This window comes from Notolepis coatsorum (genome assembly GCF_963971535.1).
Source record: "Notolepis coatsorum genome assembly, chromosome: 3".
Taxonomy (NCBI): Eukaryota; Metazoa; Chordata; class Actinopteri; order Aulopiformes; family Paralepididae; genus Notolepis; species Notolepis coatsorum.
In genome coordinates this window covers 92834501-92860534 of record NC_140167.1, presented here as the reverse complement: position 1 = coordinate 92860534, position 26034 = coordinate 92834501, and the positions used below count along the sequence as shown (strand labels likewise).

Genomic DNA, 26034 nt, shown 5'->3' with positions numbered 1-26034 from the left:
CCCTTTGAAACCCTGTTCCAGACTGTGTGTCACATCAATCCCCTCCGGGCAGAGAATTTTGGTACAGGCAAGTCTAGCGGTTCAACTGATCACATTGGAATGCGTCCATGGCCCCTCGATGCATGTGTTGTGCCGGATTATGTCGGGGACCCGATGGACACCAATACTGGAAATCGCGATCAGACAATTGGAATATTCTTTTTGGAATACCCCCGATCAAAGGTAAGGATCTGACGTCAATTCCACCTTGATCCTACAATGATTTCATATCGATCCAGTCGATCAACGTATGTAGTATTCAAAACGAATGCCGTTGATGACGATCAGAGCAGCAAAAAGTAGTGTGATGGCCTGGTTCCGGCCCTGGTTCCCCCGCCAGTGGACGGTCGGCCAACAGGCCGACAGCTCCTCTGGTGCCTGGGGATTTGCGACACAGGCTCTTCGCCTCTGCTCGCTCCCGTCGTAGGGCGGCGAGCTGCAGGGGCGAACGGCCTGGCTTTGGGGGTGTGCTGGAGCCGAACGAGAGTGCTCTTGCCCTGTCTCCGTTTCCGATGGAAACTGAGGATCACATGGAGGGGGCGAGAGCGCTCTTGTTTGATGCCCCAATGGATTCGTATCATTCTCCCCCTCGGGGTGTGGCAGGGAGTGTTGCGTCTCCTTGGGGTCCCTTGTTCTCCGGTGTTGGGTTAGAACCTCCGACCCTGAGACAAGATGCCCAGCTATCTGCCGCGTCGGATGGTGGCGCCCGACATGGCAGCCTCCCGTACGTGAGGGACGCGAGTGACGTGGAGGGAGGCGCGCAAGGGGAGTTGCTTGCCTTGTTCCCCGAGCTCATGGCGGCCGCCGCAGCGGCTAATGGCGTAGCGTTGCCGCAACCTCTGCCTGCACCTGTTCCTGATGACATGATAGGTCATCTCTGGCAACGTCGTCCTGTGAGAGAGACGGGCGTTGTCTGCCCATTCTTCCCGTCAATGGAGGCCTACGTGAAACAGGGACAGGTAATCTCCCGCATTACTGGCCTTACCCCCGCCTACGTGCCAGTCACACGGGCGGCGGGTTTGGTCCAGGGACTAAAGGATGGGGTGCCTCGGCTTGATAGCCCGATGACATCCATTCTTTGTCCCGAAGTGGTGTGGGAGCCGTTTCGGAAGCCGGTTCCCCAAGGGAAATCGGCTAGGCAGATGTTTCGGTGCATGGATTACTAGATTTAAATTACAATAGATACAATAACATTCAAAGTGACAAAGAATAACGTTCTAAATTACCAACGTTTATTTCTTGTTGCAGTGTTAGCTAATGCAATAGTTGACAGGAAATACACTTGGGTCCAAACTGTTCCCTATGTAACACAATTCCACTGAAACTGTCTCTAGTCTAAACAAAGGATGGGTCATTACATTACTCTGTGAATGCACATTGGTGCCAAACCTGAAATTCTATGCACAGTTAGCATAGTGGTGAATGGACAGACCACTCCTTCATCTCTCCCTGGCTGATGGAGGCACCAGTATCTTGTTGTGTTGTTACTTAATGTTTCATGTGTTTTCAAGGTACATTTAGTTTTATGTGTATGTTAATTCAATAATATATTACAAAACTGTGGCTGCTAGAGGGTGGGGACAATCTTTGTGGAACAACAACCAACCAACAGAGCAAAACTATAGAGGAAACACCAACAGGAACAGAAACGTCACAACGTCACATTACAGATATATAAAGCTTTAGGCCTTAGGTTACTCTTTTTATTTCTACAAAGGCTGCATGGGGTGGAGAGAAGCTATCACAGCCGAACATAATTCCCCAATCTATCTAAGGGTAAATAACTTTATTGTTTTTTAATGTAATTTTGTTGAGATTAAAGGTGCTGTAAGTGGTATTTTTTTTGTTTGTTTGTTAAAATAAGTGGTCTACCTGTTAAAATAATAGCTCTACACTCCGACAGCCAACACTGATTTAGATTGTCTGGTCAGTGACATGGCTCTCCCAGAACAAATTGTGAAGCTCTTTGGATAAAAGCGCTATATAAATGCACCATTTACCATTTATTTTTTACCCTCTGCAGTAAACAGAAAATACAATTTCTGGTATCCAGTTCCCATTGTATTCAATCAGGAGAGAGAACTCCACACTGCAAAAATGGTCTGGAATTTTTTTTTTATAAATAAAAAGATATTTTTAATTGAAAGATTTCTTGAAATAAGGAAAAATATCTAGGGTTGTTTCTCCTGATTGGATAAAGTGGGAACAGGATACCAGAAAATGTATTTTGTGTTTACTGCAGAGTAGAGGGACAGGGAGACCCATGTTACTGACCAAACACTCTATATCAGTGATGGCTGTTGGAATGTAGAGCTATTTAACACATATTGTTACATTAAATACACACAATGTAAAGAAAATACCACAGCTCCTTTAAAGAACCCAGGGCGCCTATCACAAAGAGTAGGGGGTTCCCCGACGTTCCTGGCCAAATTCCCAATCGGATCTCTGACATCAAGGCCACCTAATCACCCCTCCCCCTTAATTGGCTGATATCAATCCCTGTCTCCTGAGTCGTTCAGCCATTGTGTAGTGTGATGTGTGCCTGGTGCCAGTGTATGGCAGCCATTGAGCCTTCGTAGCCCAAGGTTGGGTGCTACCAGTGGTGGTAGAGCATTGCCATAGCCCTTTATTCTGCTATTATAATAAATGGTTGAACTAATGACATGAGTGATTCCTGACAGATATTAGTCAAATAATGAATTCAATTAACAGATGAAAACGATAGTGTAATGTAATAAATATATTCATCCCACATTCCTCTCCTAGATTCTGAGCAGCCATGAACGCCTCTTCAGAAGACTATTACTATGACCAGGACTACGTCGACGAGGTTTGTGACAAAGCCGGAGTGGTCAAATTTGGATCCATTGTCATCCCCGTCTTCTTCTCTGTTGTGATCGCGCTGAGCCTCTTAGGTAACATTCTGGTCCTGGTGGTCCTGGCTTTGTATGACAACCTCAAGTCTCTCACCAACGGCTTCATCCTCAACCTGGCCATCCCAGACCTGGTGTTCACCGCCGCTCTGCCCTTCTGGGCGGCGTACCACGCCTGGGGCTGGGTCCATCGGGAATTCGCTCTGCAAGATCGTGACCCTTGTTTTCTTCACTGGGTTTTACAGCAGCGTGCTGTTACCGACCACCATGACCTTCCACAGATACCTGGCCGTGGTCCATCCTCTGTCTGGCCGCGGCGCACGGGGAAGCGGCTACGGGGCGGCGGCGGCCATAACGATTTGGATGGTCAGCATCACCGCGGCCGCGCCCTCTCTGGTCTTCAGCTCTGTAATAGCCATCCATCACAAAGACGGAGACTCCTCCTGGGGCTGTGAATATGAGAACCCCTTGTGGAAAACGGTCTGCGCCTACCAGCAAAATGTTTTCTTCTTGGTCGCATTTGCGGTGATAAGTTTCTGCTACGTTCGGATCCTGGGGACGATCTCGAGGACGAGATCACGCATGAAGAACCGAACAGTGAAACTGATCCTCAGCGTTGTGACTGTGTTCTTCCTGGGCTGGATGCGTCTAGTTTTTTACCAACCCATTTCCAGTTCAGCGTTCGCGTTCTGCGATCTGATTGGCCACTGACGTTTCTGGTCGTGTGACATGTGCGGCCAATCGTGTGACGCCTGTTTCTTTCACCGGTTAAGCTTAGGCACTCTTTCGAAGTTGGTTAAGGTTAGAGTTTGCCTTAGAGCAGGGCGATTGAACACCAGCCCTGATTCCAAATGCTAACCTTAACCAACTTCGAAAGAGTCGCCTAAGCTTAACCAGTGATAAACTAGGCGTTAGGTAGTTTGCAGGCTGTGCGAGGCGGAAATGGGCAAAGACACAGGCGTCACGCGATTGGGCACACATGTCACATGACCAGAAACGTCAGTGGCCAATCAGATCGCAGAACTGGGTTGGTAAAAAACTAGACGCGGGCTGGATACCTTACAACGTGCTCATCTTCCTGAGGGCGTTGGCCGACTACCCAGTGCCCGCTTTCAATGAGTGTGCAGTGAGCACTAGACTCGATTATGGGTTCTACGTGTGCCGACTCATTGCTTTCTCCCACTGCTGTCTCAACCCTGTCTTGTATGCATTTGTTGGCGTCAAGTTTAGAGGTCATTTAGAGGCAATACTGCGTCAAATGTTCAATCGTCAAAACCCAGTGGAGTCGCGACAGGTTAGAATGGCCGGCGTTCACTCGAATGGATCAATGCACTAGCTGCTCTTCAAGGATGAGCAATATGTGTGTGTGTGTGTGTGTGTGTGTGTGCGTGTGTGCGTGCGTGCGTGTGTGTGTGTGTGTGTGTGTGTGAGACACAAATTTTGGGGGGGGGAATTAGGTACCTCACAGATGGATGTACGTTGAGGCCGGATACTTCAGACCATTGATCTCATAATGACAGATCATCAGTTGATCCCCTGCTATAAATACTCTCTGCTGCAGACCATTCTGTCTCCCACACTGTGTTTAAAAGTGTAGCTATAGATGAGATCATGATCATCTTCACGATAAAAACAAGACTACAGGTTTTACCAACCAAAGCTCAACCTTTCCAACATCTGGCTTCTTGACAGTCACGCTCCTTACTGTAAACATCATGGTCACAAAGAAATAACTTAAACCATATGTCTCACATCTTAAATGGTTGCCACGTATACAAGGGGCTTTACATCTGTAGGCAAGACAGAATAGTGGATGTGATTTCAAAAGATATCGCTTCCTCCTTTTCTCCTCCACAGTGCTTTGAAAACACACTACTGTGATTGCCGAGCAAGTTTAACCCTTTCACTGCAGCACTACCAAACGGTTAACCCGTTCACTGCCACACGACAGCCGGCGACCGTCGGTTGTGTGATAGTAAAGGGTTAACCTTCTGGCGTGTGGCAGTGAAAGGGTTAATCTGTGTAGTGATGATTCAGAAGTGTTCTATAACATCACCAGCATGTTTAATCTGTGTAGTGATGATTCAGAAGTGTTCTATATACGTGTGTGTATGTATGTGTGTGTGTGTGTGTGTGTGTGTGTGTGTGTGTGTGTGTGTGTACCTCACAGATGGATGTACGTTGAAGCAGAATGACTTCAGGCCATTGATCTCATAATGAGAGACCATCAGTTGACACTGTATGTTGATATGGCAGTGGAAGTAGTATTGTAATAGTTTATTAACACACACATATGCTCTTCTTATCACACAATGATTTATCACTGAATCAAACTCAAATGACTACTATATTCATGAAAAGGAGATGTAAACAAAGAGGAGACAGGTTCTTTAAAGGTAGACACTGTAATGTTGTCAAACAGTGACCTCTAGGCAAAATATGGTAGCAACATGGTACTGCACTTTGTTTACAGTTTTTGGTTTTGTCTGGTGTGTGGGTTGGATTTCAGTGGGTATAGTCTTAGTCATGTGTCAAGTGCTCCTTTTTCGTTTTCATCATATTTAGTCATCTTCATTTATTTTTCGTTTAGTCAGTTTTAGTCAACTAAATGTCTGAGCATTTTAGTCTTAAGTCAGTTTTTGTCTCAATTTTGTCTTTTTTGTTTTAGTCTAGATTTTGTCGACGAAAACGGATGACATTTTTGTCTATTTTTAGTTAATGTACTAAAAAGAAAAAAATTATATTATATAAATTATAAAACTTTTTTTTTCTTTTCTTTTTTTTACAGCTACTGTTTTATATATACTGTTTTTTAGTACTAACTAGAAAGTAATGGTATTTATTCAACAACAGGTGATTGTATAGATTAGTATTAGTATCATTAAATGACAACTATGCTCAACTATGCTTCACCCACGGAAAGGTTGTTGGCACATTGGTTCCACACGGACGTTAAACGTTGTTGCACGTGCTTCCAGAAGGCTCCGTTTAGGTTAGAGGCTCTGTTGTGATTTTGAATGCACAATAAATATTCAACATTCACATTAGCGTGAGCTAGGTTAGCCACTAGTTAACGCGAGCTAGATGGAAATGCAAACAATGTAACGTTACTGGTGAAAAAGTGATTTACCTTTGAATACTCCTTTGCCAACTTGCTGTACTTTGCTTGCAGGTCTGCAGCTGGATTATGAATAGTCCCAACTTTAGCCAAGGTAACGTTAAGCTAAAACTAGCTTTTCAAATAGCTCTTCCTGTTACCTGTTACCTATCCACTTCGTGCCTAGTGGCACATAAGGCCTTCACAGAGCGTTTCCACTTCTCCCGGTCAGCTGCCATTGTTCTTGCTTCAGGCCATGAGCTCCACCCTGCCTCTTTTCTTTCTTTCTCTACTGTGCGTCTCCAGGTAGTCTTTGGTCTTCCCAATTTTCATGGTTTCCTTCGGATGCACTAGTGGCCTATTCGGCCCAAAGGCGTCCTCTCGGCTTTGGCCCTTGGGTGTCATGGTGTCTCTCCTGTTACAAGAAGGACTGGCTATGGCGTCTCGAAGATTGTGTGAATTTGCTCTGTTTCTGGTTTCTGTAAAAAAAAAAAAATTGGGAGCGGGTTATCGGCCCTCAGCCCAACCCCCAACCTGGAGGACCAGTTGGATCGCTCTTCGTCTGGTAAGTAAGTAAGTAAGTAAGTAAGTATTTATAAAGCACCTTTCATACATGTCATGTAGCTCAAAGTGCTGTACACAATTATAGGCATATATAACGATAAAAGCAATAAAGTCATAGTGATCAGTTAAGATCAATGTTAAAAAAAATAATAATAATAATAATAATAATAGTAATGTAAAAATGAAAATAACGTAAAAACAGTCATTTGCTTACCAGTTTGGGAGAACAGGTCCGCACAAACATTTCCGCTCAGTGGCAACCGGAAATGCACTAAACCAATGCACTTGTATGGTAGGTAGCAATGTTTAGGTCTTATAATGCTAGTGTAGTTACGTTTTTATCAGTGGTCATAGTTGGGTCCATAGTGCTTTACCAAGTCCCACGGATCCATCAGTGGCCGTGTATTGTGTGCGTATGTACCCGTTCGCTCATGTGGTCAGTGGCCAGAGTTGGGTCCACAGGACTTATCCAAGTCCCATGGACCCATCAGTGGCCGCGTCTTGTGGTAGAAAGAAAGAAAAAGAAAAACGCATAAAGAAAACAGTCTAAAGTTTGAAAGTTTGGGAGGTCCGCAAAAACACGCCTTCAGCTCAGAAGCTGAGGTGTGTCAAAAACTTTTGAAAAACTGGAGGCGTGTCTCCTATTGTACCCATCCTTCATCTAAGAAGTTTGAAAGTTTGGGAGGTCCGCAGAAACACGCCTTCAGCTCAGAAGCTGAGGCGTGTCAAAAACTTTTGAAAAACTGGAGGCGTGTCTCCTATTGTACCCATTCCTTCATCTAAAAAGTTTGAAAGTTTGGGAGGTCCGCAAAAACACGCCTTCAGCTCAGAAGCTGAGGTGTGTCAAAAACGTTTGAAAAACTGGAGGCGTGTCTCCTATTTGTACCCATTCCTTCATCTAAAAAGTTTGAAAGTTTGGGAGGTCCGCAAAAACACTCCTTCAGCTCAGAAGCTGAGGCGTGTCAAAAACTTTTGAAAAACTGGAGGCGTGTCTCCTATGTACCCGTTCCTTCATCTAAAAAGTTGGGTCCACAAGGCTTATCCTAGCCTCATGGATCCATCAGGTTTTTCCAAGCCATAACTATTTGTAAGCTAGACTGTATAGGTACGTTTTTAATTTTCCTTTAAAAATGTGTATAGAGCTGGCGTTTCTGATGTGTGTTGGTAGTGTGTTCCATAGTTTTGGGGCATAGTTGGCAAATGCCATACTTCCTATCCTTTTTTGGTTTCTGGGCGTGTCTAGTAAACCTGTAGTGGATGACCGTAGCGTTCTTGAGGGCAGATAACTAACTAGGGAATTTGCTATGTATTTTGGGCCTTGCTCATTAAGAGCTTTATATGTTAGGAAAAGGACCTTAAAATCAATTCTATGAGTTATTGGAAGCCAGTGCAGAGTGGCCAGGACTGGAGTGATATGTTCTCTTCTCCTTGTATGAGTTAGTAATCGAGCTGCAGAGTTTTGGATAAGCTGAAGCTTCCCAATGGTTGCTTTGGGAAGACCAGTGAACAGTGCATTACAATAGTCAAGCCGACTTGATACAAAAGCATGAATAAGTTTCTCTGCATCCTTTTTATTTACGAAAGGTCTTACTTTCGCTATGTTTCTTAGGTGGAAGAATGACGTTTTCATGGCCTTATTTATATGAGACTTAAAGGTCAGGTCTGAGTCCAAGATGACACCTAGGCTTGTAACCTCAGTCTTTACATAGGATGACAGACTCCCCAGGTTTTTACAAAGCACTTCCCTTTTCGCTTTTGGGCCGATCAATAGGATTTCGGTCTTGCTTTCGTTTAATTTTAGGAAGTTATTGTTCATCCACTTGTTTATTGCTAACAGACAATTTGTAATGGACTGTATGGCTGTAGTGTTATTTGGTTCTGGTCTCTCTCCTTCGACCTGTTCGGCTTGGGTGACCCTGCCAGGAGTACAAGACTCCTGCCGACATAGCTCTAGGGGTCATTGAGACGCACAAACTGCCCAACCGCGTTAAGGTGGTGATCCGTTGGAGCAAATAGCTCTTCAGATAATGCTAATAACAGAGCTCCCCGTCACACTGCTCTGACTCGGGACGATGGCATTAAGAAAAGTTATAATTATTTTGTCTCGTCTTGTTTTAGTCAACAATATCAACATACATGAAGAGAAATTTCGTCCTGGTTGTTGTAAATTACATTTTTGTGTCCTCAGTTGTGGTCAACGATATTTAATAAACTATTTAGTCTCGTTAGCGACACACGGTCTTCAATAACGCGACGTCACGTCTCGTTGTCGTCATGAAAAAAACCTTTGTTGACGAACATCTTTCGTCATCATTTTAGTTGACAAAATTAACACTGGTATGGGGGAGGCGTGGCTACTGCTGGCCACACCTCAGACTCTACCAAGAGACGTCTGGAGAAATTCATAATATAACAAGTTACTAAACTCCCAACAATACCAAGCAGGTCCATAAATATTATTGGGAGCAACTCGGACCCCTGGAATAACACACACCTAGTGGGTTCAACCCTCTTTTAAACAACGCATGTAGAATAGAATAGAAGTACTTTATTGATCCCGAGGGAAATTCAGCACCACAGATTGCTCACAATGAACATTCAGTTAGTCAAAAATCCATTAACGCAAGACTTAAAGGCTTAAAGGAAAACAGCCTCTCCATCTCCGTCTCTCCTTTAGAGCCTGAAGTGGATTATAGATCAAAACCAATAAGAGATCACACCTTCTGTTCAGTCCCTTTCATGGAAAGAGTAGATGTTCCTATTTTGTACACTGTGTACTTCTTCAAGGGCCAATTCACAAGTACACATCCATTATGTGCTGGTTGTGTACACAAAGACCTTGGGATGGAACTAACTGATGATGAAAAACAAGCCCTTTATACCCTCAGATCCAGACACCTTTCAATATAGGCCCAGTAATAATAATAATCACTTTATTTGTATAGCACCTTTCATATAGGGGATTGCAGTTCAAAGTGCTTTACATCAGTAAGAAATAAGACATAAACTCAGTGTAAAACAAGCAGCAAGAGCTAAGCATAAAGTGGGATAAAAGAATGCAGATATATTAATCAAATCATATCAGAACCTCACGTTCCAATAGGCTTCTTGAATTTCTGATCTGTTACAAAACATGATAATGGTCATATGCACCCAGCGGATAGTGGGGCGTAGAAATAAAAGTAAAATAAGTAAAATAATAGCAAGGGTAAAATGAGCAGACATATAAAATCAGTTTTTCACTTTAGGATCTAACATCCCAACAGGCCACTTTGTTTATGGTTTGATTCAGTTTTAGTAAAATAGAAAAAACATGAATGATGAAATGAGCACATAAAGTGCAGACATAATAGGCTACTATAAAATCACAGTTTTTTTTTACAGTGAAATAAAATAGTTCTGGATTACTGTTTAACAGTTCAAAGTCGTCTTCACCTTCTGTTTGGTATCCACCGTTTAAAACCCGACAGTCGAAATATACTTTTGCTCCAGTTATTACAAACAAAACATTTTATTGATTCAAAATACATTTAGGACTCACAAGGAGCTGGCACACTCCTTGTATCAATAGTTCAGTCAAATTGAGTTTGAAAATATATGTATATTTATTTCCTATGAAATAGAAATAAACCGTACCTTGCACTCTGGTTACATGTAGATGCTAACTTCTTTTCATTGTACTATAGGCTACTTGTGTTGTACGATGACAATTCATCTGAATCTACTCCAATTATCAAATGTAATAATCATAGCCAGTAGTGGGGCCATTTTGGTGCCACAGGTGGCACTATAATCCAACTCCAGATTGTTGAATGATTTTAAAATGTACTTACAGTAATATGCATGATTTATTCTAAAATAAACGCACAATTAATGATTCTGTGTGAAACACTATTCAAATCTTTAAAAATGCATTTATTGTTACAATAGTTAGTGATCTTGTTAGTGTACACAGTGGTTGTGTTGTAACCTACATTATGTTAAGTTGTGGAGGCCATACAGACTGTTTACACTACACTACAGTATACCAGACAGCCCAAGAGAGGGCAGTGGCACATCATATGAGGAACACTAATGACTATGAATAGGACTCTCTGGTTAACTGACACACTGTCCAAGGGATCTGAGATCACATTCTTTAGAGAAATTATGAAGATTGTTTGTGATATTACACCTGTGTTTGGCATGTAATGGTACCATTACTTCATCATTCGCTCTCAAGGCACTCTGCGATATAGTAAGAGGAAAGGCAAACGCTGCCTACATAGTGTTTATTACTCACAAAATAAATATTTAAACAGTATTTTAGCAAAGTAAAATTTTATAGTGTAAATAATAGAAATTATTTTCTTTACACTCAGTTTAAAAAGAAAATATAGGAAGACACATACTGCAATGATACAAGATGCTGCAATGGAACCACAGTATTACCCGTCCCTTTTCAGACGTGGACCCGACACAAGTTCCTTGGAATTTCAATTGGCCTTCACATCATCACCACTGTGAGTTTCAATGATGGTTATTTCCCACAGTCTTGTGATGTGATGCTGCCTGAACACATTGATTCTGGGGGAGACCCTCATCCACAGTACAGCACCATTTAATGTCACATACTCAGCTGTCAAAATGGGAGAACCAATTACAGGCATGAAGACTCTCTTTCCCTTTTTGTAAGAGTTTCATTTGTAAGTCATTACTGTGTACAGCTTAAGAACAAAATAAGAGGACATCTGTTCTTATCGCTTCATGAATGAGGCCCCATTGGGCCTCATTACTCTTATTATTTTTCTTATATTCTTTCTTACCTGTCTGTTAACACATTGGGTGCCAATGACGAGAAATCTCGTTGTTGGCCGCCATGCGTTGAGTGCCATGCGTTTATTAGCGATATCCATACATTTTCCATCCATCCAGCCTCACGTTATCATTGGGACTGGGTCTGACCTCAAAAAGGGCAAATACCGCCCCATATCGTCTCCCGGATGGTATTGCACCCATTGGATTAGAGTCAATGGAAATGCATGAGAAAAAAAAATCCGGATTCCACATTTTACTTCTAAGCCATGTAACCTGAGACTATTGCATTAATTGAGGCAACCGAAAGCAGCGTGGATTATCTGTTTCAAGGTCTAACGTTGGATCAATAAACGCGATCGATATTTGGAATGGCGATCAGGAATTGGATTAATCTTTTTGCAGAACATCTGATGTGAGGTAAGGACTTTATTTTACCAGTCTTGTGGTAATCAGATGTTTTTTTCACATATTTCACGTGTCTCATATGTGTGTGGCGTTAATGCCAGGCAGGGCATAGATAATCGATTTTTCAGCCCGCTTCTCTAGCGTGCATAAGTACACATATACTATCGATAATCTAGCGTTTATTTGAAAACTATTCATAAATAGGCCGAAAAATTACTTGTTTTGTGTATTCCAGTAAAGGGCGATTTTCGTGGATTTATCTGGAATCACTAGAAATCTTCAGAACTATACTCGTATTTACAGCGGTATAAAACGGAAATGTACTGATGAAAAAACAATCAGTTTCATACATGTTGACTGCAAGCTAGTCATTGATAAGCGACGGTTGTATTAGACACATAGCCATAATTTAAGATAATAGTAGTTTATGCGTTCGCAAATATCCCCGTCCTCTCATTGACTAAAGCGCTGGAACTCAAGTGATAAATAGCGCACCTCCTGCCGGCACACAATGTGTTAAGTGTGCTCAGTTAGGTTTTCTGTAAACTTTGCAAACAGCTACAGCCAGAGGAGCCATCTCTGACTCACTGACCACCTCTCATTCGTTTAGAAAAACTCACTTTTACAAAACAACAGAATATACTAGCAATAAAAAAAAAATTAAGTATAACATTTTATTTTTGCTATAGTGGGCTTATAGGCTTAAATGGTATGTTTAGCCTATATAAATAACAAATGCAATAGATATCAAAATAATCTTTATTGATAAATCATTAACCACCACAAACTGGTATTTAGAGGCAAATCCATCCGACTATAATGAGATTATTTTAAATGTGAATATGCGATCTTATTAGCTTACTGTTGCCAATATTCAGTATTTTTGCAATTAACTGCTTGTATTACTTTAGAATTGACTACTACATTGTCTTGTTTTAGGTTACATGACAAAACACAAAATATGACAATATAAGGCACAATTTCCGCCTGTTTCGCCTTATAGGCTAACATTTAGATATTTAAAATTCTGCATATCCACTTGAATATCAAATATAATCACAAGTGGAAAACTGCAAATGTCTTAACTGAGACATTACATCTCTTTTGCAGTCATTACATTTCAGTGGCTTCTTTATAGCACATGTAAAATAAACCTTTTCTATAAAATTCATACAGCAGTTAAAAAACATTTCACTTCAGATAAAACATTACAAATGCATATACAAACCTACTGCAGTATTAGAAAAAACTATTCTCATCTTCATGGAAGCCAATTCCTCAACACTATAGGCTGATAGGTGAAAATGTAAAAATATTCAGTGCAAAGCCAAATGTATTAAGTGTGCAACGAATGCAATGATTCAGTACAATGAAACGTTTTTCACCCCTGTATATCGACAATTAAACCATTTCATATATAAAATCTGCTTCCCTTAAGAGATTGCATAATGTACTTGGGTTACCACGATCAGTCAGTCTGTTAGTAGTTGTAAAGGATATCCACTAACTAGTCCACAAACAAGTAATGAAACTAGTTTGCTACAATAGTTAACTTTACTGGTTTAACCAGTCACACTGGTCCCATGAACTTAACATTTTTAATCTTTAAGATACTAACTGGACTTATCCTTTCAATGAACAGAGAGCCACACCCTCAACATACTGAGAGCTGGCTGAGCTCAGAGAGGGTGCACTAAGCCACACCCTCAACATACTGAGAGCTGGCTGTGCTCAGAGAGGGTGCACTAAGCCACGCCCCCTCAACATACCAAGAGTTGGCTGTGCTCAGAGAGGGTGCACTAAGCCACGCCCCCTCAACATACTGAGAGCTGGCTGTGCTCAGAGAGGGTGCACTAAGCCACACCCCCTCAACATACTGAGAGCTGGCTGTGCTCAGAGAGGGTGCACTAAGCCACGCCCCCTCAACATACTGAGAGCTGGCTGTGCTCAGAGAGGGTGCACTAAGCCATGCCCCCTCAACATACTGAGAGCTGGCTGTGCTCAGAGAGGGTGCACTAAGCCACGCCCCCTCAACATACTGAGAGCTGGCTGTGTTCAGAGAGGGTGCACTAAGCCACGCCCCTCAACATACTGAGAGCTGGCTGTGCTCAGAGAGGGTGTGCGGTCAAGTTACGATTGTGAGAATGATGAGGGAAATAAGTGATCAGCAATATATCGATTTTGACCAAAATTAAAGAAAGTTGCACATACAGGTTTTTATTTGCTACAAAAGCAATGTAAATACTGTAGGGTTGTTTGCCAAACTATTGAACTTGTCCCTTAAAAAGCTTTTAAACAAGGTGCTCTCAATTTCTGATTCAGTACAGTACAATGGCCAAAACAGGTAAAATCAAACATACTGTAAATGCTATTTTATAAAAAAAATAATAATAATATATATGATAATAAATATAGCTGAATAAACACAACGTTGGGAATGAAATCAAACAAATTGCAGTGCCTGGCTGCGGTTGAAGTGCAGCCGTTCAGCAGTTTCTTCTGATTGAACAAGCTTGGCTGTTGTGAATCCATAAGCAGAGGGACAAGAGGCTAAGCTGGTTTCACTTCTAGAGTAGATTTAACTTCACGTGAGGCAGAGAAAGAAGACTCTAGAGAAGAGATGACATGTTACACAACAATGGCAGAGGATTTATCAATATTTTGGATTTAAACACCACAGCAGCTCGACTGGGGAGGAGATCCGCAAAAGTTTGTTTTTTTTTTTCTCTGATCAGCTGTGAATGAAAGTCTCGCGGAAGAAAGCTGGTGTGTGTTATTTGGCAAACAAGAAAATGATGACCATTTTCAGTAATGACCCTGCTGTGTTACAAACATAGTTTGGGAAAGGGGTGAATTTGGAGTTTTTTTATTAAGTTCTGCACACAAAATAAAGTTCTGCATGTGCGTTCCGTTAGTGGTTTTTAACGTACCGTTGCATTCGTTCGGTACTCAGCGCGTACTGAACCTAAGGTCCAGTACTGAAACGGTTCGGTACGGATACATGTACCGTTACACCCCTAATGTGAGGTACAGCAAGGGGGAGTCAGTCACTCTGTAAACCGGCTCATACTGGGGTGACCCTCCAGGTTTACCATTTACCCTCCAGGTCAGGCCAAAACAAAACAGAGTGGTTAAGTCGAATCATTGGTTGACAACCAAAAGCATAATGTTCCCTGAAACATGTAACCTTCAAAAAGATTTCACCTGCAGGTCCATCTGTGAGGTCCTACAACAAGGAGGTAGAAGTAGAATCTCATTATTAGCAAGTAAGTACATTTACATATACCAGGAATGGCGCATGTCTTTTTACGGTAATGCATCCATGTCTTTTATGGTACACTTTTTTAGGAAGATAGAATCACCTCTCTGGCATCATACATATACAGCTTTTCAGAGACTCCTTCGGGAAGTGGAGAGAAACAAGGCTGGTCTGAAGCTGTAACGTCCTCTGGATCCATCAGCACCCCTTCCGCTCTCCATCTCGCTCTCTGCCGCCACCAGCGGTCCATCAGCACCCCTCCTCTTCTATGCTGCTCTCTGCCGCCACCGGCGGTCCATCAGCACCCCTCCTCCTCTATGCTCCCTCTCTGCCGCCACCGGCGGTCCATCAGCACCCCTCCTCCTCTATGCTCCCTCTCTGCCGCCACCAGCGGTCCCACAGCACCCCTCCTCTATGCTCCTCTCTGCCGCCACCGGCAGTCCATCAGCACCCCTTCGCCTCTATGCTGCTCTCTGCCGCCACCGGCAGGATGAGGTGGGAGATGCGGCTCCAGAGCCCACTGTACTTGTCCAGGTCCATCCTGTCGAAGGAAGCGGAGTGATGGTCAGAGGAGAGGAACTTTCTCTGCAGGTGGTCATCCACCATCTCCTCCACGGCCTTCAGAGTCAGCTGGGCGGGCAGCTCCTCTTCCTCCCCCAGGAGCACGGTGAAGATCAGAAAGGTCTTCTTGTAGGCGGCGTTCTCGTGGTCGCAGTAGCGATAGAAGATCAGGGTGGAGCCTGGAGGCAGCTCCTCGAAGCGGTGGATCACAGCGACGGGCTTGTCTCCCTCGAAGGCTCCCCGCAGCTGGCTGTCGATGTCCAGTTTGACCTGGTCACTGTCCTGCCGGGCCTTGCTGGCTCCGTCGATGTGGAGGACGGAGGCGTTGAGTGCGGTGGAGAAGCTGGAGGCGAGGCGCTGGGCCAGGCAGTGCAGCGTCCTCTCGGCCCCTCTGCCTGCAGTCAGGATGAGGCTGACCGGCGCAGTGGGCTGGGCCGTCTGGAGGTGCTTCTCCAGGTGGATCCTGCTCCTCCTCCACAGCTCAGACCGCTGGCCGGGGAACTGGGTCTCCACAACAGACAACTGAGCCACAAACTCTCCCGGTGCCTCAGCCCTGGACGGATGCTCTCCACCACCCGCAGGCCAGAGGCGTCCTGAATAGTACGGGTAGGCCAGGAAACCCAGAGCAGCGACCACCAGCACAAGAACAAACCCAAGGATGCACCCTGGAAGATCAAAGGACATTTCAGCCTGGCAACACAGTATCCAAAAGAAAGTATACAAAAAAGAAAGGGAGTCTAGTTTAAAAGTGCACTTGAGACAACTCATCCTATAATTTGAAGGTTATAGCTTACCTTTATAAGATGCTCCAGAACTTCCCTTGGTAACACTAACAGATCTCTTGACCCCTTTTAAAAGAAAATGTCTATAAAACAACCGACAAATACTTTTTCGAACTCTTAAAACATTCATTAAGCAGTGTATTTTGAAGGTTAAACACCATATAGATTAAAGTTCAGCCCCCAAAAATACAGAAAAAGCTATTTTCCTCTTCCCCTGAGTGCTATATATATCCATCCAGATAGTTTTGTTCACTTGCCATGGTTTGGAGTGTTAAGATTGTCCATAGTTAACTCGTGATTAATCACAAATTAATCGCTTTTTTCTACCTTAAACGGATCTTTTTCAAGTTCCAAGTTTTAATACTCTTATCAACATGAGTCAACAAATGCTTGCTTTATGCAGCCATTTAACACAAAAGGATGACCCTCATGCATTGCAAATTTGCATCAAATTCAAAACAGTGATGCACAAAATAACTTTTAAATAAATTTAAAACAATGAATAAAGTGTGCATGAAATAATAGGGGAAAGAAAATGTTAGGAACTTGTTACATTCACCCACACAAGGGCTGAGTAATCACACACCCCCCCCCCCTCTCTCTCACACACACACTCTCCCAGCTCTCTTTCTCTCTTAGTCTTGCCCCTTCCTCATCTCTCACCCCCCTCTCTCTCTATATATCTCACACACACACTTCAGAAACAAACATAGTATCAATGAGAGCATCAACAATACACAGAGTGATTTTTTTTTAAGTTAATTGTGAGTTAAAAAAAATAGTGGCGATCGGGCGATAACGCGTTGATACCGCGTTAACTTTGACAGCCTTACATTAGTCATGATAATCCAGAGACTTTGTGGTGAACAGTTTCATTTAGAGCCATTTTCTACTTAAAGGGATAGTTCAGGTTTTTGGACATTAAGTCCCATGGCTGGCGTTCTGGCTGGGTTCATTTAATTTCAAACCTTTATTTAAACTCGAAGGCAACTGAGGTTTCCATCATTTACAGTCACATCGAGTGTACATACAGAAATAAACATAAATAAATCATATCAAATCTCACAGCATAAAGAACCATAACAATGAGACGACAAGACGAGGGTAAATAAAAGCAAGAATAACAAATCAATTAAAACACGTACAACTTGATTGACAAAAGGTGATCAAGGTTTTAAAATCAGGGAGAATCTAAAGCTTTAAGGGCTGTTGTGAGTTCATTCCATGAGCTAGAGGGGCATCATGTAACGGAATGGGCACTCAAGGAAACAAAAGCAAACGGGGTCACAAAAACAAAATGTTTTAATCCATATCACAACATGGAGGCTAAAGGGTTTCCTATTTCTAACACAAAATCATCATCGCCTTCCACCACTATGGATTCTGCAATCAGTCACAAGGCACTATTTTGTCTGTCTGAAAAAGACGGTGTATTACTACGCGCCTATCAGCCGTTTGAAAATAATGGAGGATCATTGTTTTGTTTTGGAGGTGGTTAACTCTTTGCCTACATGTTGTAGTGTGGATTAACATGTTTTGGTTTCGTGACTGAGTTTCTGCCGTTTGCAGCCCGACTAAAGCTTCCTGGTTCGCTTGGAACCCGGCCAGAACTCCGACCACGGGACTCTATAAGTCAACTCAATAGCTTTGCATCGACTACACTACTGGCAAGTATTTCACACAATGTAATGTCCAAAAATTCCTAACTATCCCTTTAAGTACGCTAGCCATAATAGTTCTCAATTAAACTTGTTCTGGATTATTGTGAGTAACGATTCAAGGATTTCTGGAAAGAGACATTGCTGTTGGGTTTTTTCAAATGTAATGTTTGGGCGTTTTGAACACCACAAAATAATGTCTATTTAGCTCCACAGTATTGGAGTGACAGGAGACCATGGAAGAGGAACAATGAGTCATTTTGTATTCTGGATACTTCCCCTTCAATGGCTATAGTTTACCTATAGAAGATGATCCACAGGTTCTTCTGGTAACAGCACATTCATTTAACCCTAAAAGAAAAGTATTATTATAAGACAGCGGCCAGGTAATTTTTTTTGGAAACTCTTAATAAAATATTTAGACATTTCACTTCATTAGAACATAATTTGGTTTTCACTCGTCTACCTTCCAATACCACATGTGTATCTGCATGTAAGCTAGCGACCACTGCAGTTACTGTTTCAGGGGTCTAGTCATACAGCATACTTCTGCAGTATAAACAAACAAACCATGATCTGTGGAACCAGTTCTTAGTAAAGGGTATTTGCTTGTTCGGGAATATGATGTTTCTTTGCAGTTTAATTACCTTCTGATAAATAAAAGCTGATCTGGTAAGAATTTGCAGTACGTTTGTGTGTGCTGTATACTGTACTATATTTCTGCGCCACCAAAAAAAACGGTTGCAGTTGAACTACACTCGCATGCAATTGTTAGCAACCGTTGTGATTGGAGGATCAAGAAAAGAGGGTGGGGTTTGAAATAGGTCAATTCAGCATACAACAGAAGAAAAATTGTACCTTTAGCAAGCATTTGAAAATGTCAACATTAGCTCATTAACACTTTCAGAGCCCTTGCTTAACCTTGATTTGCCGGTTGAATGCCCACCATCCACTTCAATGTTAGCGTTAAAAACGCCTAATCTATGTTTTAAATTATGGCTATGTGTCTAATCTGCCCGTCGCTTATCAATGACTCGTTTTCCAGTCAACATTGTCGAAGCGGATTGTTTTTTTTTTATCGGTTCATTTTCGTTTTATAGCATTTTGAAAAGCCCTCGTTTTCAAGGAAAATATAAAGATTCCATGATAAAAGACGTTTACTGGAATATTCTAGAATACACAAAAACGTTGACATTTTTCGGCCTATTTATGAATCGTTTTCAAATAAACGCTAGATTATCGATAGTATATGTGTACGTGTGCACGCTAGATACGCGAGCTGAAAAATCGATTCTCTGATTTCCTCATCAGCAATTGCGCACACAGAGACACATCACACATAGGGCAAACGCTGAGATCTCAGCGAATAAAACTCTGATTATCCCAAGACTGGTAAAATAGATTCCTTACCTCAGATCAAATGTTCTCCAAAAAGCCAGCTGGCTCCGCCTCTACATATCGACTGATCCCAGGTCAGTCTAAGCGACTGACCTGCAGTTACACAGGGATCGACGATAGGGGGCGCTTTTTTCCATTCTGAGCTGCTGGAGGAGCTGCTGTACCAACGGGAGACTCGGTTGATGAAATATTAAATCAGATCGCTAATAAACAAATAAAACGATATTTGTCGTCGTGGGCACTCAGTGGGGGGCCTAATAAAACGATATGCCGTCCGTGGCACTGAAAGTGTTAAGACTAATACCTTTGACACAAGATTACCAAGAATTCAATAGACAAAGTTTGTTTATACTTTAGTCGTATACTGTTGTACATATGTAGGATATTCAGCCCAGGTGCCCACAATTAATGGATGTGTGAATTAGGATTCTGACAACTTGGAGAACAATGCTATTGATGGTGGACAGAGACAAGAGACAACACAGACAACAGACAACACAGACAGCTGAGACAGAATAGACAATAGACAGCCCAGACAGCTGAGACAACAGAGACAGCAGCGACAGCTGAGACAACAGAGAGAGTTGAGACAACAGAGAGAGTTGAGACAACAGAGACAGTAGACAACAGAGACAGCAGAGACAGCTGAGACAACAGAGAGAGTTGAGACAACAGAGACAGCAGACAGCTGAGACAACAGAGAGAGTTGAGACAACAGACAGTAGAGACAACAGAGACAACAGAGAGAGCTGAGACAACAGAGACAATAGACAGCAGAGACAACAGAGAGAGCTGAGACAACAGAGACAACAGAGACAGCAGACAGCTGAGACAACAGAAACAGCCGAGGTCACTAGCTTACTTACTTAAGTACTTGAATACTGCTGAACATGCTCTATGGAGGTGAAACGTCACCAAGTACAAAGATAAACATTCAGCATTAGTTCATTACCTTGATTTTTGGGTGGAATGGTTTGTTTCTGAGCAGATACAGCTTTGTAGGATCCCTTGGACGTGGGGTAACATGGTGTGCCAGAGTGGTTAGTCCTGAGGTTACCTACAGATGGGGCAGAGTTTATTAATGCAAGGGTTAAGATATATGACATTAATTAATATAGATATGCATTTTATTGTATAGAGCTGGTAAGTTAAAACTGTTGTCTTCACTCATAGTTAAAGACCGTAGAGGCGGAGTACTTTCTGGTGATATATCACATTCACACTCCAAGTGATTTAACTTTACAACTGCAAACACATGATGGGCTGTATTTGAAAATAATTTCAAACCCGACTCATATGGTTCTTCAGTGCAACTAAGGTTTCAATTATGAAGATAAAACAAGGTTCCATTTTGTTACTCCCATCGTCTTATTGCAAACTGCAAAATGAAAAGGTCCGTTTTCCATTACATTGACATGACAACATCAACATCCAAAACAATGTATTCATTATTTTAATCTGGTTAGTAAGGAGGAAAAGTCTGACAAAAGACCACAAAGAGCCCTATCTGAGGAGATTGTTAGATGTGATTTAGTACAGAATAACATGGGTGCCTAATCTCTATGTGGGGAGATTAGAGCGGAGTAAGAGCTATGATCAAACATAGTCCTACTATTACATTCTCTCATTGTGTTCATTTGTAGAAAATGATGGTGAAGCTAAACCAGTCATGGTTTCCACAGGGGACCAAACCAATGATGGCAACAGACTGATGTGGTAAAACGGTAAATGGTGCATTTATATAGCGGCAACCAGATGCAACCATGCAAGGTGCCAACCTGCTCATCAGGAGCAGTTAGGGGTTAAGTGTCTTGGTAAAACGGTAAATGGTGCATTTATATAGCGGCAACCAGATGCAACCATGCAAGGTGCCAACCTGCTCATCAGGAGCAGTTAGGGGTTAAGTGTCTTGCTCAAGGACACTTCAATGCGCTGCCCGGGAATCGAACCGGGATCCTCCAGAATGACCAGACGACTGCTCTACCTCCCGAGCCACTGTCGTTCCCAATATATATATGATATAAATGTAGTGACATAAACGACCAAGATGATTTACAAATACTAGAGTAAAAATTATTGGATGTTGCAGCTTATGAGACAGGAAACTCTATTTTATCCTTCAAATAGGCAAACCGTTCAATTCCAGTCATTCAACAATCTTTTGCCAGACGTCACTGACTCTACTTTAAACTAGGGGGTCATCGACTTTGACCTTAGTAATGTTAGGCCTACAGGTTGGCCTACAGCACAGAATGTAATAAACCTTTCCTTAGTACCAGTGCTCTTGGCTTTGGCCTCCATCTTCTCTCTGTATTCCGTCATGGTGCTGCTTCTCACAGCATCAGGTCTGTTCTCCTGCGGTCCGAGCAGAGTAGCAGACCTGGTAGAGGCCACAGGTGCTTTGCTAGAGGGTCCGTCTGAAGACAAATGACAGAATAATGACAGCTGTGTGTAAAGTACAAGTCTGAGCTTGCGTGTTACTGTTCATGGCTGTTTGGTTAAAAGGGGGTCTTACCTTTGCCTAACTTCACTTCTGTGTCCCGACCGGTCACTGTGTGAATTGATCTACGACTCCGCAACGCACCGAGCTCTGGAGTCTCCAGGGAGTTAACCCCAACTGTCGTTGGCACATTCATGTTCCCAATCAGAGGTTTACCAAATGAACCTGTTTTAGGACATAGAATAGACCGCATTTGAACAACATTACATCTAATTTAGTAGAGTCTTGGGCAAACATACCGTACGCATAGTGCTACAGAATGGAAATAGCAATGCTGTGCAAATATTTCTAGTTTGGATTCGCCATGTCAAAATGTAAAGTTGGGGATGGGCTTTCTGTTGGGCTCCATTAACTAGCATTAACCTTTGATCTGCTAAGCCTAAATCCTGGGATGAACAGGCTCACATTGGGAACATAATACTTAAGACATAAACACAGACATGACCAATAGTGGACACACATTAACACTTTGAGTGCCAGCCACAAGAAATCTCGTTATTTCATGCCATGCGTTGAGTGCCATGGGTTGAATGACGAGAAGTCTTGTTTTTTTTTATCGTTATTGCTTTTATTAGCAATATATCCATTCATTTTTCATCAATCTAGCCTCACGTTACCATTGGGACTGTCTATGAGCTTGAACAGGGAAAATACCGCCCCCTATCGTCTCCCGGATGGTAATGCATCCATTGGATTGGACTCAATGGAAATGGATGAGGAAAAAAATATCCGGAATCCACATTTTACTTATCAGGCATGTAACCCGAGCCGATTGCATTCATTGCCGACCCTCAGAACAGCGTGGAATATGTGTTTCGAGTACCCAGCGTTGGATCAATAAACGCGATCGATATTTGGAATGGCGATCAGGAATTGGAATAATCTTTTTGGAGAACATCTGATGTGAGGTAAGGAATCTATTTTACCAGTCTTGGGGTAATCAGAGTTTTTTTTCACATATATCTCAACGTGTCCCCTATCTGTGTATGTGTGTGTGTGTGTGTGTGTGCTGACCAGGAAATGGATAATCGATTTTTCAGCCCGCTTCTCTAGCGTGCATAAGTACACATATACTATAGATAATCTAGCGTTTATTTGAAAACGATTAATAAATAGGCCGAAAAATGACAACGTTTTTTGTGTATTCCACTAAAGGGCATTTATCACAGAATCTTTTTTTCAAAATGGTATAAAACGGAAATGTACCGATGAAAAAACAATCCGTTTCGTACATGTTGACTGCAAGCAAGTCATTGATAAGTGACGGGCGTATTAGACACATAGCCATAATATAGAATATAGAAATAGCTCCGTGAAAATCATGAAATATCTGAAAATCTGTCCAAAAAGGCTGGCATTCAAGCGATAAATCGTGCGCCCCCTGCTGGCACTCAAAGTGTTAACATGGCCTCAAACATTATTTTAATTAGATTGCAAATGTTGCATTGAAATGACTAGTGCAGCTATTTACGTTGTTGTGTAGAATGATCCTCCTCCTCCTCCATCATTTCTTGTTCTCCATTGTTCTCCGGGTCTTCCTCCGTTTCCTGGACATCCATTTCAAATGCATGATCACCCCTGCTGCCACACTCTGCTCCCTCAGCCTCCTGTTTGCTCTTCTTGCCAGGGGACTCTTGAGGTAGACAGGAAATTAAATAGTTTGAACCCTTTCTGATTGACAAGCTAAAAGCAATTGGTTTTGATAGTCTATCAGTGAGCTGGATACAATCCTACCTGGAGAGGAGAGAGCAGATGGTGGAGGTAAACGGTACCCTATCCCCCCCCCCCCCCCCCTCACAGTGAGCTGTGGTGTTCCACAAGGAAGCATACTAGGACTGCTACTATTCCTAATTTATGCAAATGACATGTCGTCAGCTTGCGACTGCAACTTGTTCCTGTTTGCGGACGACTCAGCCCTGCTGGTTTCTGTCTGACAAGAACAAGTTACAGGTTGAAAAAGCCCTCAGCTCGGAACTAGGCAAAATCTGCATATGGCTCGCCGACAACAAACTATCATTACACATGGGTAAAACAGAGTCCATTCTCTTCGGTTCAAATAACAAACTCAGCAAGACCGACGGCTTCTCAGTTACAGTGGGTGACAATATTGTCACAAGGAAAGATGAAATTACCTACCTGGGTTCCATCCTAGAGGCTAATCTTTCCTGTGACAAAATGGCATCCAATGTAATAAAAAAAGTCAACCAACAAACTCGATTCTTGTACCGGATCTCCTCTCTGGTAAACAAGAATACCCTGAAGACTCTGGCAGGAGCACTCATTCAAGGGTACTACGACTATGCATGCACCTCATGGTACCAAAGCACCTCAAAGGCGCTAAAAACAAAATTACAAACATCTCAAAACAAACTGGTCAGACTACTGCTTGACCTTACTCCTAAAACCCACCTCACCCCTGCCCACTTTGACAACCTAGGATGGCTTAGAGTAGACAACAGAGTACAGCAACTTGCAATGGGCCTGGTCTACAAGATACACTACACGACCAAGGTACCCATGTACATGTCAAAATACTTGCCAAAGGTCAGTGAATACCAAGATCACAACACCAGAAGGAGCTCCACAAATCATGTTAAACCCAGATTCGGCTCAAACAAGGGACTAAACACGTTTCACAATTATGCCACATCAATGTGGAACGCCCTACCCAAAGCTGTAAAGGAATGTGAATCACAACTCACTTTCAAAACCACTCTCAAAGAACACCTACGGGAGACTGCAATTCGAAACTGACCCCTGTAAATGTCCTAACCCAACCCCCTCCAATGTACAGTAAATTACCTAGTATGGTTGTCAATATTCCAATGTACAGTTTTGCATGTACAGTTGTACAGTGTTTCCCCCCCCCCCAACCCCTCCTACCCAACCCCCCCCCCACCCAACTCCTCCTACCCAACACCCCCCCCCCCACCCAACCTCCTCCAATGTACAGTTTTTACGTCAAATCTATATACTCCCTTTTCACAAACAGTACTGTATTTGCAAATCTGGTATGTCATAAATGTATAGATGTAGCAGTACTGTCTATCTGTATGTCATGTATGTCATATATGTCCTGATGAATTGAAAATGGGGGACCCTGATGTAAACAAGACGAAAGTCTTTCTCTGGTCTGCATCCCCTTAACAATTGTGTGTATTGAGCTGTACTGTATTGTACCCATTCTGCAATCTGTTAATAAAGTTTTCAATCAATCAATCAAATTATTATTATTGCAAATGGTGTAAACTAGTGCATTGTACCTCCATCCTCCGGCTCCGAGGCGTCGTCATTATCTTTGGAACCGTTGACAGCTGTGGCAGGAATTTGATTCTCTGTCTCCCTTCGGCTCCTTTTAAGGGGCTTTCTGGGAGTCAACTCGTTCACTAGGTGAAAAGTAGTATAAGTTAGTAGTTAGTACATTGATTGATTGAAAACTTTATTAACAGATTGCAGAATACAGTACGGCTCAATAATACACACAATTGTTAAGGGGATGCAGACCAGAGAAAGACTTTCGTCTCGTTTACATCAGGGTCCCCCATTTTCAATTCATCATAACATGACATACAGATAGACAGTACTGCTAAACATTTATGACATACCAGATTTACAAATACAGTACTGTTTGTGATACAAAAAGAGTCTAGAAAAGAGAGTATATACATCATACTTCAATCTAACTACATTAGCCATACCGCTGTTGCTAACACGACACACATTGATGAAGACGAGCCGAGGAAACCAGTGAGTGGATGAAAAGAAAGAAAAAGTAGCTAACATTAGCTCAGATACTTCACTTAGCGATAATTCTGACAAACCTTTCTTTTGCCTTGTCGATCGTCTTATGGGTCGAACAACCCCAATTTGAGAACCCTTGGAATCCATGTGTGATTAATTATAAGGTATCAACAATCTAATCTAAACGTTAGTTAATGTGACGCCTGTACATCGTGTCGGGAGTCGGGACAGTAATGACTTCTGATCAAAACACCGTCTCTATCCGGAAGTGGTCCTCTACTTCTTCTTCAGTGAAGTCTAACAGTGGTTGACATCCGTACTTGTTGCATTACCGCCATCTACTGGACTGTCGGAACT

At 42.5% G+C, this 26034-nt stretch overlaps 2 protein-coding genes across 2 annotated transcripts; one reads left to right on the top strand and one right to left on the bottom strand.

Moving 5' to 3' along the window:
- Nucleotides 1-2821: 2821 nt before the first annotated feature.
- Nucleotides 2822-3626, top strand: LOC311225909 (chemokine XC receptor 1-like; the record flags this gene model as incomplete). The annotated part of the gene is given in 2 exon segments (XM_084311300.1): nucleotides 2822-3100; nucleotides 3102-3626. Coding segments are annotated over 2 exon segments (804 nt in total).
- Nucleotides 3627-12531: 8905 nt separating this feature from the next.
- Nucleotides 12532-25903, bottom strand: LOC311225219 (uncharacterized protein). Its single transcript, XM_084310429.1, has 9 exons — nucleotides 25758-25903; nucleotides 25200-25322; nucleotides 23408-23569; nucleotides 21952-22101; nucleotides 21713-21853; nucleotides 20389-20493; nucleotides 18339-18389; nucleotides 16393-16446; nucleotides 12532-16263 (listed from the first exon to the last, which is right to left on the bottom strand). The coding sequence occupies exons 1-9, from the start codon at nucleotides 25822-25824 to the stop codon at nucleotides 15482-15484; spliced, it is 1635 nt and encodes a 544-aa protein (XP_084166555.1). The 5' UTR covers nucleotides 25825-25903; the 3' UTR covers nucleotides 12532-15481.
- Nucleotides 25904-26034: the final 131 nt, after the last annotated feature.